Source organism: Eleutherodactylus coqui, chromosome 1 (assembly GCF_035609145.1).
Source record: "Eleutherodactylus coqui strain aEleCoq1 chromosome 1, aEleCoq1.hap1, whole genome shotgun sequence".
NCBI classification, from domain to species: Eukaryota; Metazoa; Chordata; class Amphibia; order Anura; family Eleutherodactylidae; genus Eleutherodactylus; species Eleutherodactylus coqui.
This window is the reverse complement of record NC_089837.1, coordinates 233,278,574-233,290,866: the sequence shown is the minus strand read 5'-3', so window position 1 is coordinate 233,290,866 and position 12,293 is coordinate 233,278,574. Positions and strand designations below refer to the sequence as shown.

Sequence of the window (12,293 nt, the reverse complement as noted above, 5' to 3'; positions counted from 1 at the left end):
GTGCAGAGCATTGCACCCGGCATTAGGGACAGAAGTGGTGCATAGGCAGGGAGAGTGTTAGGAGTTAGTGTAGCCTTCAAGAACCTCAACGGTCCTTTCTAGGGCCAAATTTAAGTGTGTGCAGTACTGTGCTGGCTGCTGTTAGCAGTGTTGCATATTTTTTTTTTTCTAAAAATCGTCTGTGCAGAGCATTGCACCCTCCATTGATACTACAGGGACAGAATTGTGTAGGCAGGGCCACAACACAGTTATTGTTCATTGAATATACGCAGTGGGTCCTTCCCTTTGCAAAAAAGGAAAAGAAATTATATTTGGCCTGCCTGTGTCAGTCCTAAGGTCTCCGTGTACGTGTGTGCTGCGTGGACAACGTACAAAAATCAGACGCAACCAGCTACGGTTTACTGCAGGCTTGCGCCATTGTCTTTCCTGACTGGCAAATACCTGCTCTGCTAGAGTTAATAACTCTGCTACACTAAAGTTGTGTGTCACTTTTTCAGGGCCACACTACAGTTCTAAAAGTTATTGCTCATTGAATATACGCAGTGGGTCCTTCCCTTTGCAAAAAAGGAAAAGAAATTATATTTGGCCTGCCTGTGTCAGTCCTAAGGTCTCCGTGTACGTGTGTGCTGCGTGGACAACGTACAAAAATCAGACGCAACCAGCTACGGTTTACTGCAGGCTTGCGCCATTGTCTTTCCTGACTGGCAAATACCTGCTCTGCTAGAGTTAATAACTCTGCTACACTAAAGTTGTGTGTCACTTTTTCAGGGCCACACTACAGTTCTAAAAGTTATTGTTCATTGAATATACGCAGTGGGTCCTTCCCTTTGCAAAAAAGTAAAAGAAATTATATTTGGCCTGCCTGTGTCAGTCCTAAGGTCTCCGTGTACGTGTGTGCTGCGTGTACAACGTACAAAAATCAGACGCAACCAGCTACGGTTTACTGCAGGCTTGCGCCATTGTCTTTCCTGACTGGCAAATACCTGCTCTGCTAGAGTTAATAACTCTGCTACACTAAAGTTGTGTGTCACTTTTTCAGGGCCACACTACAGTTCTAAAAGTTATTGTTCGTTGAATATACGCAGTGGGTCCTTCCCTTTGCAAAAAAGCGAAAACATTATATTTGGCCTGCAGGCTTGCGCTAATTTATTTCCTGCCTGGGAAATCAAATCACTGGTAATACAGCATGCTGAGGGGTAGGGGTAAGCCTAGAGGACGTGGACGTGGCCGAGGACGCGTAGGCCCAAGTGAGGGTGTGGGCACAGGCCGAGCTCCTGATCCAGGTGTGTCGCAGCCGACTGCTGCGCGATTAGGAGAGAGGCACGTTTCTGGCGTCCCCACATTCATCGCCCAATTAATGGGTCCACGCGGGAGACCTTTATTAGAAAATTAGCAGTGTGAGCAGGTCCTGTCCTGGATGGCAGAAAGTGCTTCGAGCAACCTATCGTCCAGCCACAGTTCTGCGCCGTCCACTGCTGCAAATCTGAATCCTCTGTCTGCTGCTCCTCCTTCCTCCCAGCCTCCTCACTCCACTACAATGACACCTGCTCAGGAGCGGGAACACTCCCAGGAACTGTTCTCGGGCCCCTGCTCAGATTGGGCAGCAGTGGTTCCTCTCCCACCAGAGGAGTTTATCGTCACTGATGCCCAACCATTCGAAAGTTCCCGGGGTCCGGGGGAAGAGGCTGGGGACTTCCGCCAACTGTCTCAAGAACTTTCTGTGGGTGAGGAGGACGATGACGATGAGACACAGTTGTCTTGCAGTGAGGTAGTAGTAAGGGCAGTAAGTCCAAGGGAGCAGCGCACAGAGGATTCGGAGGAAGAGCAGCAGGACGATGAGGTGACTGACCCCACCTGGTGTGCAACGCCTACTCAGGACAGGTCTTCAGAGGGGGAGGCAAGGGCATCAGCAGGGCAGGTTGCAAGAGGCAGTGCGGTGGCCAGGGGTAGAGGCAGGGCCAGACCGAATAATCCACCAAGTGTTTCCCAAAGCACACCCTCGCGCCATGCCACCCTGCAGAGGCCGAGGTGCTCTAAGGTCTGGCAGTTTTTCACAGAGACGCCTGACGACCGACGAACAGTGGTGTCCATCCTTTGTCGCGCCAAGATCAGCCGGGGAGCCACCACCAACAGCCTCACCACCACCAGCATGCGCAGACATATGATGGCCAAGCACCCCACAAGGTGGGATGAAGGCCGTTCACCGCCTCCGGTTTGCACCGCTGCCTCTCCCCCTGTGCCCCAACCTGCCACTGAGATCCAACCTCCCTCTCAGGACACAGGCACAACCGTCTCATGGCCTGCACCCACACCCTCACCTCCGCTGTCCTCGGCCCCATCCAGCAATGTCTCGCACCGCACAGTCCAGCCGTCGCTAGCGCAAGTGTTGGAGCGCAAGCGCAAGTACGCCACCACGCACTCGCGCGCTCAATCGTTAACCGTCCACATAGCCAAATTTATCAGCCTTGAGATGCTGCCGTATAGGGTTGTGGAAACGGAGTCCTTCAAAGCTATGATGGCGGCGGCGGCCCCGCGCTACTCAGTTCCCAGTCGCCACTACTTTTCCCGATGTGCCGTCCCAGCCCTGCACGACCACGTCTCCCGCAACATTGTACGCGCCCTCACCAATGCGGTTAGTGGCAAGGTCCACTTAACTACGGACACGTGGACAAGCACAGGTGGGCAGGGCCACTACATCTCCCTGACGGCACATTGGGTGAATTTAGTGGAGGCTGGGACAGAGTCAGAGCCTGGGACCGCTCACGTCCTACCCACCCCCAGAATTGCGGGCCCCAGCTCGGTGGTGGTATCTGCGGCGGTGTATGCTTCCTCCACTAAAGCACCCTCCTCCTCCTCCTCCTCCTCAACCTCTGTCTCGCAATCTAGATGTGTCAGCAGCAGCAGGACGTCGCCAGCAGTCGGTGTCGCGCGGCGTGGCAGCACAGCGGTGGGCAAGCGTCAGCAGGCCGTGCTGAAACTACTCAGCTTAGGAGATAGGAGGCACACGGCCCACGAATTGCTGCAGGGTCTGACAGAGCAGACGGACCGTTGGCTTTCGCCGCTGAGCCTCCAACCGGGCATGGTCGTGTGTGACAACGGCCGTAACCTGGTGGCGGCTCTGCAGCTCGGCAGCCTCACGCACGTGCCATGCCTGGCCCACGTCTTTAATTTGGTGGTTCAGCGCTTTCTGAAAAGCTACCCACGCTTGTCAGACCTGCTCGTAAAGGTGCGCCGGCTCTGCGCACATTTCCGCAAGTCCCACACGGACGCTGCCACCCTGCGCACCCTGCAACATCGCTTTAATCTGCCAGTGCACCGACTGCTGTGCGACGTGCCCACACGGTGGAACTCTACGCTCCACATGTTGGCTAGGCTCTATGAGCAGCGTAGAGCTATAGTGGAATACCAACTCCAACATGGGCGGCGCAGTGGGAGTCAGCCTCCTCAATTCTTTTCAGAAGAGTGGGCCTGGTTGGCAGACATCTGCCAGGTCCTTCGAAACTTTGAGCAGTCTACCCAGGTGGTGAGCGGCGATGCTGCAATCATTAGCGTCACCATTCCTCTGCTATGCATCTTGAGAAGTTCCCTGCAAACCATAAAGGCAGCCGCTTTGCGCTCGGAAACAGAGCCGGGGGAAGACAGTATGTCGCTGGATAGTCAGAGCACCCTCCTGTCTATATCTCAGCGCGTTCAGGAGGAGGAGGAGGAGCATGAGGAGGATGAGGAGGAGGGGGAAGAGACAGCTTGGCCCACTGCTGACGGTACCCATGCTGCTTGCCTGTCATCATTTCAGCGTGTATGGCCTGAGGAGGAGGAGGAGGAGGAGGAGGATCCTGAAAGTGATCTTCCTAGTGCGGACAGCCATGTGTTGCGTACAGGTACCCTGGCACACATGGCTGACTTCATGTTAGGATGCCTTTCTCGTGACCCTCGCATTCAACGCATTCTGGCCACTACGGATTACTGGGTGTACACACTGCTCGATCCACGCTATAAGGAGAACCTTCCCAGTCTCATTCCCGAAGAGGAAAGGGGTTCGAGAGTGTTGCTATACCACAGGACCCTGGCGGACAAGCTGATGGTAAAATTCCCATCCGACAGCGCTAGTGGCAGAAGGCGTAGTTCCGAGGGCCAGGTAGCAGGGGAGGTGCGTAGATCGAGCAGCATGTACAGCCCAGACAGTGCAACAGTCTTTAAGGGCCTGGCCAGCTTTATGGCTCCCCAGCAAGACTGTGTCACCGCTCCCCAGTCAAGGCTGAGTCGGCGGGAGCACTGTAAAAGGATGGTGAGGGAGTACGTAGCCGATCGCACGACCATCCTCGGTGACGCCTCTGCCCCCTACAACTACTGGGTGTCGAAGCTGGACACGTGGCCTGAACTAGCGCTGTATGCCCTGGAGGTGCTTGCTTGTCCTGCGGCTAGCGTCTTGTCGGAGAGGGTGTTTAGTGCGGCTGGGGGAATCATCACAGATAAGCGTAGCCGCTTGTCAACCGACAGTGCCGACAGGCTAACACTCATCAAGATGAACAAAGCCTGGATTTCCCCAGACTTCTCTTCTCCACCAGCGGACAGCAGCGATACGTAAGCAATACGTATTATGCACCCGCGGATGGAAGCTACGTTCTCTCTCACCATCCAAAACGGGGACATTTCTGCTTCATCAATCTGTGTCTAATATTCCTCCTCCTCCTCCTGCTCCTCCTCCTGAAACCTCATGTAATCACGCTGAACGGGCAATTTTTCTTAGGGCCACAAGGCTCACTCATCTAATTTTTCGAAACAATTTTTATATGTTTCAATGCTCTTAAAAGCGTTGAAACTTTAACTTGAACCAATTTTTTGTTAAACTGGGCTGCCTCCAGGCCTAGTTACCACTTAAGCCACATTAACCAAAGCGATTAATGGGTTTCACCTGCCATCTTGGTTGGGCATGGCCAATTTTTACTGAGGTACATTAGTACTGTTGGTACACCAATTTTTTGGGGCCCTCACCTACAGTGTAATCATAGCAATTTGTATGTTCTTCACCTGCACTCATGGTACAGAAGTGTGTGTGGGGTTGGCCTACACTTTAGCTACATAAATGTAACTTGGGCCTTGGCTATACTGCAGCTACTGAAATGGAACTAAGACTGCGCTCCCACTATACTGCTGCTTCGGAATTGTTACTGGGGCCTGTCTTGAGTGCTACTATTGCTGACATGGAACGAAGACTGCGCTCCCGCTATACTGCTGCTTCGGAATTGTTACTGGGGCCTGTCTTGAGTGCTACTATTGCTGACATGGAACGAAGACTGCGCTCCCGCTATACTGCTGCTTCGGAATTGTTACTGGGGCCTGTCTTGAGTGCTACTATTGCTGACATGGAACGAAGACTGCGCTCCTGCTATAATGCTGCTTCGGAATTGTTACTGGGGCCTGTCTTGAGTGCTACTATTGCTGACATGGAACGAAGACTGCGCTCCCGCTACACTGCTGCTTCGGAATTGTTACTGGGGCCTGTCTTGAGTGCTGCTATTGCTGACATGGAACGAAGACTGCGCTCCCGCTATACTGCTGCTTTGGAATTGTTACTGGGGCCTGTCTTGAGTGCTACTATTGCTGACATGGAACGAAGACTGCGCTCCCGCTATACTGCTGCTTCGGAATTGTTACTGGGGCCTGTCTTGAGTGCTACTATCGCTGACATGGAACGAAGACTGCGCTCCCGCTATAATGCTGCTAGTGATATGTTAGTGGGGCCTGTCCTAATGCTACGGCTGAAATGTTACGAATTCTGGGCTCTGCCTATACCGCTGCTAATGGTATGTCTCTGGGGTGTGGAAACAGAGGCTTCCCAAAGACATGATGGCGGCGAGGCCATTTCCCACCAACGCGGTTAATGTTAAGGTGCATATAACCACGGACACGTGTAGAGGACACGTAGTGCCTCAAAAACATCCCCCTCCTCCTCCAACAGGGAAAACAAACATTCTTGGCAAATGCCTTTGCATTGGTTCGTCTGGTGGCAGTCCAAGAATTTCACCTTTACCGACACTACAAGAGAGACCCCCCACCATCCCCCCGCCACGGCCCACTTAATCTTGACCACATTCCGAAAACCAACAAAATAAACCCGCGCTACTAGGTCCGCAGTCACCACCACATTACCACCAACGCGGTTACTGTTAAGGTACATATTACCAGTCTGACTGGGGCATGCAGAGACACCTTGACAGAATGAATAGTGTGTGGCACATAGGTTCCCCATTGCTATGCCCACGTGTGCAGCTCCTGATGGCGGTGGCACAGGATTCTATTTCTCATTGCTTCTGTACAGCATTGTGGGCTATCGCCCCACCACTTTTAAAGAGGGTCGCTGCCTAGCCGTGCCAACCCCTCTGCAGTGTGTGCCTGCGGTTCCTCCTCATGGCAGACGCACTTCTAAATAGACATGAGGGTGGTGTGGCATGAGGGCAGCTGAAGACTGCGCAGGGACACTTTGGTGTGCGCTGTGGGGGGGAGGGGGGGCGGTTGGGCAGCATGTAACCCAGGAGAAGTGGCAGTGGAGTGTCATGCAGGCAGTGATTGTGCTTTGTTGGAGGTAGTGTGGTGCTTAGCTAAGGTATGCATTGCTAATGAGGGCTTTTCAGAAGTAAAAGTTGTTGGGAGGGGGGGGGGCCCACTCTTGCCGCTATTGTGGCTTAATAGTGGGACCTGTGAACTTGAGATGCAGCCCAACACGTAGCCCCTCGCCTGCCCTATCCGTTGCTGTGTCGTTCCCATCACTTTCTTGAATTGCCCAGATTTTCACACATGAAAACCTTAGCGAGCATCGGCGAAATACAAAAATGCTCGGGTCGCCCATTGACTTCAATGGGGTTCGTTATTCGAAACGAACCCTCGAGCATCGCGAAAAGTTCGTTCCGAGTAACGAGCACCCGAGCATTTTGGTGCTCGCTCATCTCTAATTACTAGCAATTATTAGAAAATGTTGTTACCGGTGTTTATGGTGGTGCAAAGTGCCACTTAATTATATAACATAGTGAAAGGGATTGGAGTCTGCTCTTTAAGGACCTGTGATGATGTCACGATCATTACCCTCTAGGGTGTTTGATACATAATAGATAGCTCTGCTACATGCACGTCACACAAACAGAGCTCTGCTACATGCACATCACACACACAAAGCTCTGCTACATGCAAGTCACACACACAGCTCTGTTACATGCACGTCACACACACACAGCTCTGCTACATGCATGTCACACACATAGCTCTGGTACATGTACATCACATACAGCTCTGCTACATACATTCTTCATCCTATACAACAGGGATCACAACCAGCACAGCAGAGTCATGCACACACCGATCACCCCTTAGTCATGTGACCCTGGACTCCTCCCACACATTTGACTGATTACATGACGGCGACATCATCACAGGTCCTGTAAACACATGGTTGATGTCTGACTCTGCAGGTTTTTAATAAAGCGAAGGACCTGTGGTAACGTCACCATCATGTGATAGGGGGCGGAGGTCAGAGCCCAGGTGACTTATCACATGATGGTGATATCATCACAGATCCTGTAAGCACACAGCTGCTGTCAGGCTCTGTGTGTTTTATGTTTTTAAATCTGTGATGACGTCACTGTCATGTGATGAGGGATGGAGCATGTAACTCACTCACTCACGGACAGGCGGCCATTAGTATGTTGATAGATATTGTGCTAATCAAGACCACTGACATGTTTAAAATCTGGTTTGGAGGATTTCAGTGGACTGATTATTTAGGTTTCTTATTATGATTTAAATGTGAGAATGATTAGAGCACTGTGTTGTAGAATCGGACCACTGCGCCTTAACTAATTACATATATTATATGCAGGTTCACTTTTTTTCTATTTCTAATTGGGGAATTTGTTTCATTTTGTATGCTTATTTGCTTTATGAAATAATTGTTCAGGCATTATTTAATTCTCTGCAATAATGCATATTCCCATTGCATGGAATAACATCAACAGTTGGTTTTATATGCTTAATTTTCTAATTTAGACAGATGGCTAAATATACTCTTTAAGCTTTAAATGAACATAATATGCTAGATTACACAGCACAAGGTCAAGCTATTCCTTGGTTAAGTGATGCAGGGCCTTATCTATGGCACATGGACTCCCTATGGCTCTAAACTACAGTTCTGTAGGCACCATATGGTGCCTCTGTGTAGGTGCAGTAAAGATCATTAAATGACCTGAGGACATTACCTGCTGAACATTAAAATACTGCATACTGTAGAGGATGAAGCACTGAAGACCCTTTAAAAACCTTAGACTTGTCCTTCACCTATAAATAAGTAGACATACCTAGTAGACAATAAACTCATAGCTCACTTTCCTGTATGCCAATTCATAGAACACCATCTATTGTACAGTGGATATAAACAGTCTACATACCCCTCTTAAAATGTTAAAAAATCCAGCAAAGATTAATTATTTTAGATTTATTTCCACCGTCAGTGTGACCCGTTATCTGTACAATTCCATTGGGAAACAATGTGGTTACATAAATATGGGCCCTTCTATTGTTCCCCCAACACACTTTCCTTCATCCTGCAGCTACTTTGCTTGGCTTTTATCCGTGGTTCACCCAAAAAATATATACACACATTATATATAATCACACAGCATATCTATAAGAGAAACTTTATAACACAACAGCTTAGATACAGGATTCCAGCTCTAGTAACTTCAATACGGTCATCATAGAATAGTCAGATATCAGTTCTACATAGTGATTACAGTGCAGCTACCTCCAGTGATCACAAAGGACATGTTCCCTGATTAATGTCATCCATGTTCTCTTTTCTTCTCCATTTGTCCAAAAAGATTTCTTAAAGCTATAACTCATCTCTGCATACTCTCCCCATCCTGCCACTGCCCCAATGCCCCTCACAGTGTCTCCCACAGTAAAAATGTTCCTCCTTGTGCCCCATAATAATATTGCTGATGCACAATAATAATTACACCATAGTGACAACCACAAGAAATAACGCTTGCTTTATGGTACATCATAATAGTTCCCCTCTGTGCCCCCATACAGTAATAATGACTGCTTTCTTCCCCAGAAAAAAATGCCCCCCTTCCCCAATGCTCACACAGTAATAGTGACTTCTTTTTTTAAAAAATATTTCTGCTCTTCACATATAAAAATATTAATTGTATACTTACCTCTCCCTGCTCCCCGCAGTTCCTTGACAGCTGTCTTTCTAAGCTTAATTAGAGCAATAACTTACTCACATTCTGACCTACGCCATTCAGCGTCTGGCATAGGATGGAATGTGAGTGAGTTACTGCTCTATATAAATATGCAACTTTGACTTTATTAATGTATACTTGAAAAAGGCATTGTGACACATCAAAACGCGTTGTATAAGCTCAATAAAAATATAGGTTAAATACCTCGGACCAGCTGGTCAGTTATTGTAACCTATTCCCGTAACCTGGAAGTGCGGAGAAACTTTTTTGCATACTGGGATAATGTTTAACTAATGTGTTTGAGCCTTAGTTTAAAGGAATATATAACTGGAGATCCCATTTGCTCAATAGTATTTTTCATAGAGAAAGAGGCAAGCATAGAACCTCCATATATCAGAAACAGCCCCAACCATCTCAAGCCTGCATTTGAATGTAACAGAAAACGCATGTGGCTGAGACTTCACCCTGCTATGGCTACCAATATTGACAGGATCACACTTCAATCGGCCACTACAACGGGGTGGAGTCTCAGCTGCAAGTGCTTTTTGTTATGTGGGAACACACCCTAAGGGCTCCTTTACACACATTTTATTCAGTTTTTCTAAATGTCTGTAAAAGAATACCATGTGTTTTTTATAAGTTTTTTTTAGCATTTTTTATTTCATAACATTTAAGCATGCTATTTTAATGGCATTTTACAAATCCTGTAGAGAAGCCTGTGGAAAAAAAAACAAAAAGAACAAAGAAAAAATACAATGAAAGCTGTATTTTAATAAAAAGTCACAAATGCCACAAAACACCAAGAACTAAAACATCATGTATGCAGTGCATTTTATGTTTCACTACAGATGGTAAAGCAAGGCTTCTTTCACACGTGCAGCAACGATATCACTGCTACAAAATCACAGTGATATTGCAGCTTTGTACTCGCGATTTTGCAGTGTCAGTGATGCATTTGTTTGTTTTTTTCAAACTGTGCATCGCTGCTTTCTGTGATATAATTCGCGGACAGCGAAAAACTTGCATAATTTGATCGCAAGAAGGTCAAACCCTATCCCAAAACTAAGCCCTAGCTGCACTTCATTAAAAAAAGGGAATACGTAGCTAGCAGGCTTGGTCTGGGTCCTCCCACTGCTCTCCAGAACTCCACCCGGTGTCCTGCAGTCCTCGGTTGCCCACAGAACATCATTTCCTGGTTGTTGGATTCATAAATCCCACCTCCAAGAAGCAATGGCTTTGATTGGTTCATCCAGCACTGCTCAGCCAATCAGTGCAGCACTGGATGAACCAATTACAGCCATCGCATTGGTTCATCGTGGCAAAATCGCTCGATTTTGTCACCCATGTAAAAAGCGGCCCAGGGTTTTGATGCTATAATAGTGCAAAGCAAAAGAAAAACCCTCCGTTAAACATGTTGCAAAGAACGCTGAAAAAAGAGTCTCTCCAAAACAGAGATGGTCAGAGATTCACCAATCCACCAATCTGTGAAAAACTTGTTCCTCGGTGTAAAATTTTGAAAACTTTGACTATTCCACCATCTATCGTACATAATATATTAAAAGATTTAGAGAATCTGGAGAAATTCATGAGCACAAGGGACAAGGCTGACAGTCAATATTGGATGCCCAAAATCTAAAGGCCATCAGGCAGCGCTGCATGAAAAACAGGCGTGATTCTGTAATGCAAGTCACTACATGGGCTCAGGAGTACTTCCAGAAATTATTGTCTGTGAACACTGTTCATTGTGCAATCCACAAATGCAACTTAAAGCTGTATCATGCAAAGAAGAAGCCTTTAATCAACATAATCCAGAAACGCCAGCGTCTTCTCTGGGCCAGAGCTCACTTAATATGGACTGAGGCAAAATGGAAAACTGTTTTGTGGTTGCATGAATCAAAATGTGAAATTCTTCTTTGAAACCATGGATGCCGTGTTCTGCAGACTTAGGAGGAGAGACACCATCCAGCTTGTTATCAGTGCACAGTTCAAAAGCCAGCATCTCTGATGGTATGGGGTCACACAAGTGCCTATGGCATGGGTGGCTTTCACATGTTGAAAATCACGATCAGTACTGAGAAGTATATAGAGCAGTGTTTCCCAACTCCAGTCCTCATCCCAACTCCAGTCCTCAAGGCACCCCAACAGGTCATGTTTTCAGGATATCCTATAGTAAGAACACCTGTGGCAATGTCTGAAGCTCTAACAATATTTACATCACCTGTGTAATACTGAGGAAATCCACAAAACAAGACCTGTTGGGGTGCCTTGAGGACCGGAGTTGGGAAACACTGATATAGAGGTTTTAGAACAACAAATGGTCCCATCCAGACAACGTTTCTTTTAGGGAAGGCCTTTATATTTCAGCAAGACAATGTTAAACCACATACTGCATTCATCACAACAGCATGGCTTCACAGAAAAAGAGCTGCAGAACTGTCTCACCTGTAGTCTGGACCTTTCAACACTAGAAAACTTTAAAATGATAAATCCAGCAAATAAGACCAAGGACGGTTGAGCAGCTAAAATCCTACATCAGACAAGAATGGAACAACATTCCTCTCCCAAGACTCCAGCAATTGGTCTCCCCACTTCCCAGCTGTTCACAAACTGTAAAAAGAAGAGTGGATGCTAAACAAATGGTAGACATGGCCAACTTTTGTTCAACGTGTTGCTGCCATCAATTTCTAAATGTCTCCCTTTCACCTTTCGACATGTGTTCTATGTTCTATTGTGAGTAAAATAAGGTTATATGAGATTTCCAAATCATTGCATTCATTTTTTACTATACAATTGTTAACATTTTATACAACATCCCCACTTTTTTGAAATTGGGGTTATGTATTTGCTGTTACCTTACCTTTTTAAAATGTAGAATACAACATTTAATATTTTTGCTAATGTTAAAAATGTTCTGTAAAAGCCAATTTTTGATTGACCTTTTTATTTGTCTAGAGTCCTTCATACCAGAAGAAAAACCTCAGGAAGTAGAGATAAAAGGTACAGATTCCAAAACTAATGTCAAGGCTCTTCAAACAGAAGCCTTTCAACCATGCAGCA

The 12,293-nt window shown here is 47.3% G+C and overlaps 1 protein-coding gene across 26 annotated transcripts in view; it reads left to right on the top strand.

Moving 5' to 3' along the window:
• Nucleotides 1–12,293, top strand: part of TRDN (triadin) — a 630,780-nt gene that overhangs the window by 405,841 nt on the left and 212,646 nt on the right. For all 26 annotated transcript variants that reach the window (XR_010793132.1, XM_066606567.1, XM_066606610.1 and 23 more), the window contains one exon: nucleotides 12,189–12,233. Coding sequence is in view for 25 of the 26 variants with exons in the window: in XM_066606567.1 (XP_066462664.1) it covers nucleotides 12,189–12,233 (45 nt within the window). In the remaining variant the exon portion in view is untranslated. The remainder of the gene's footprint in view (nucleotides 1–12,188; nucleotides 12,234–12,293) is intronic.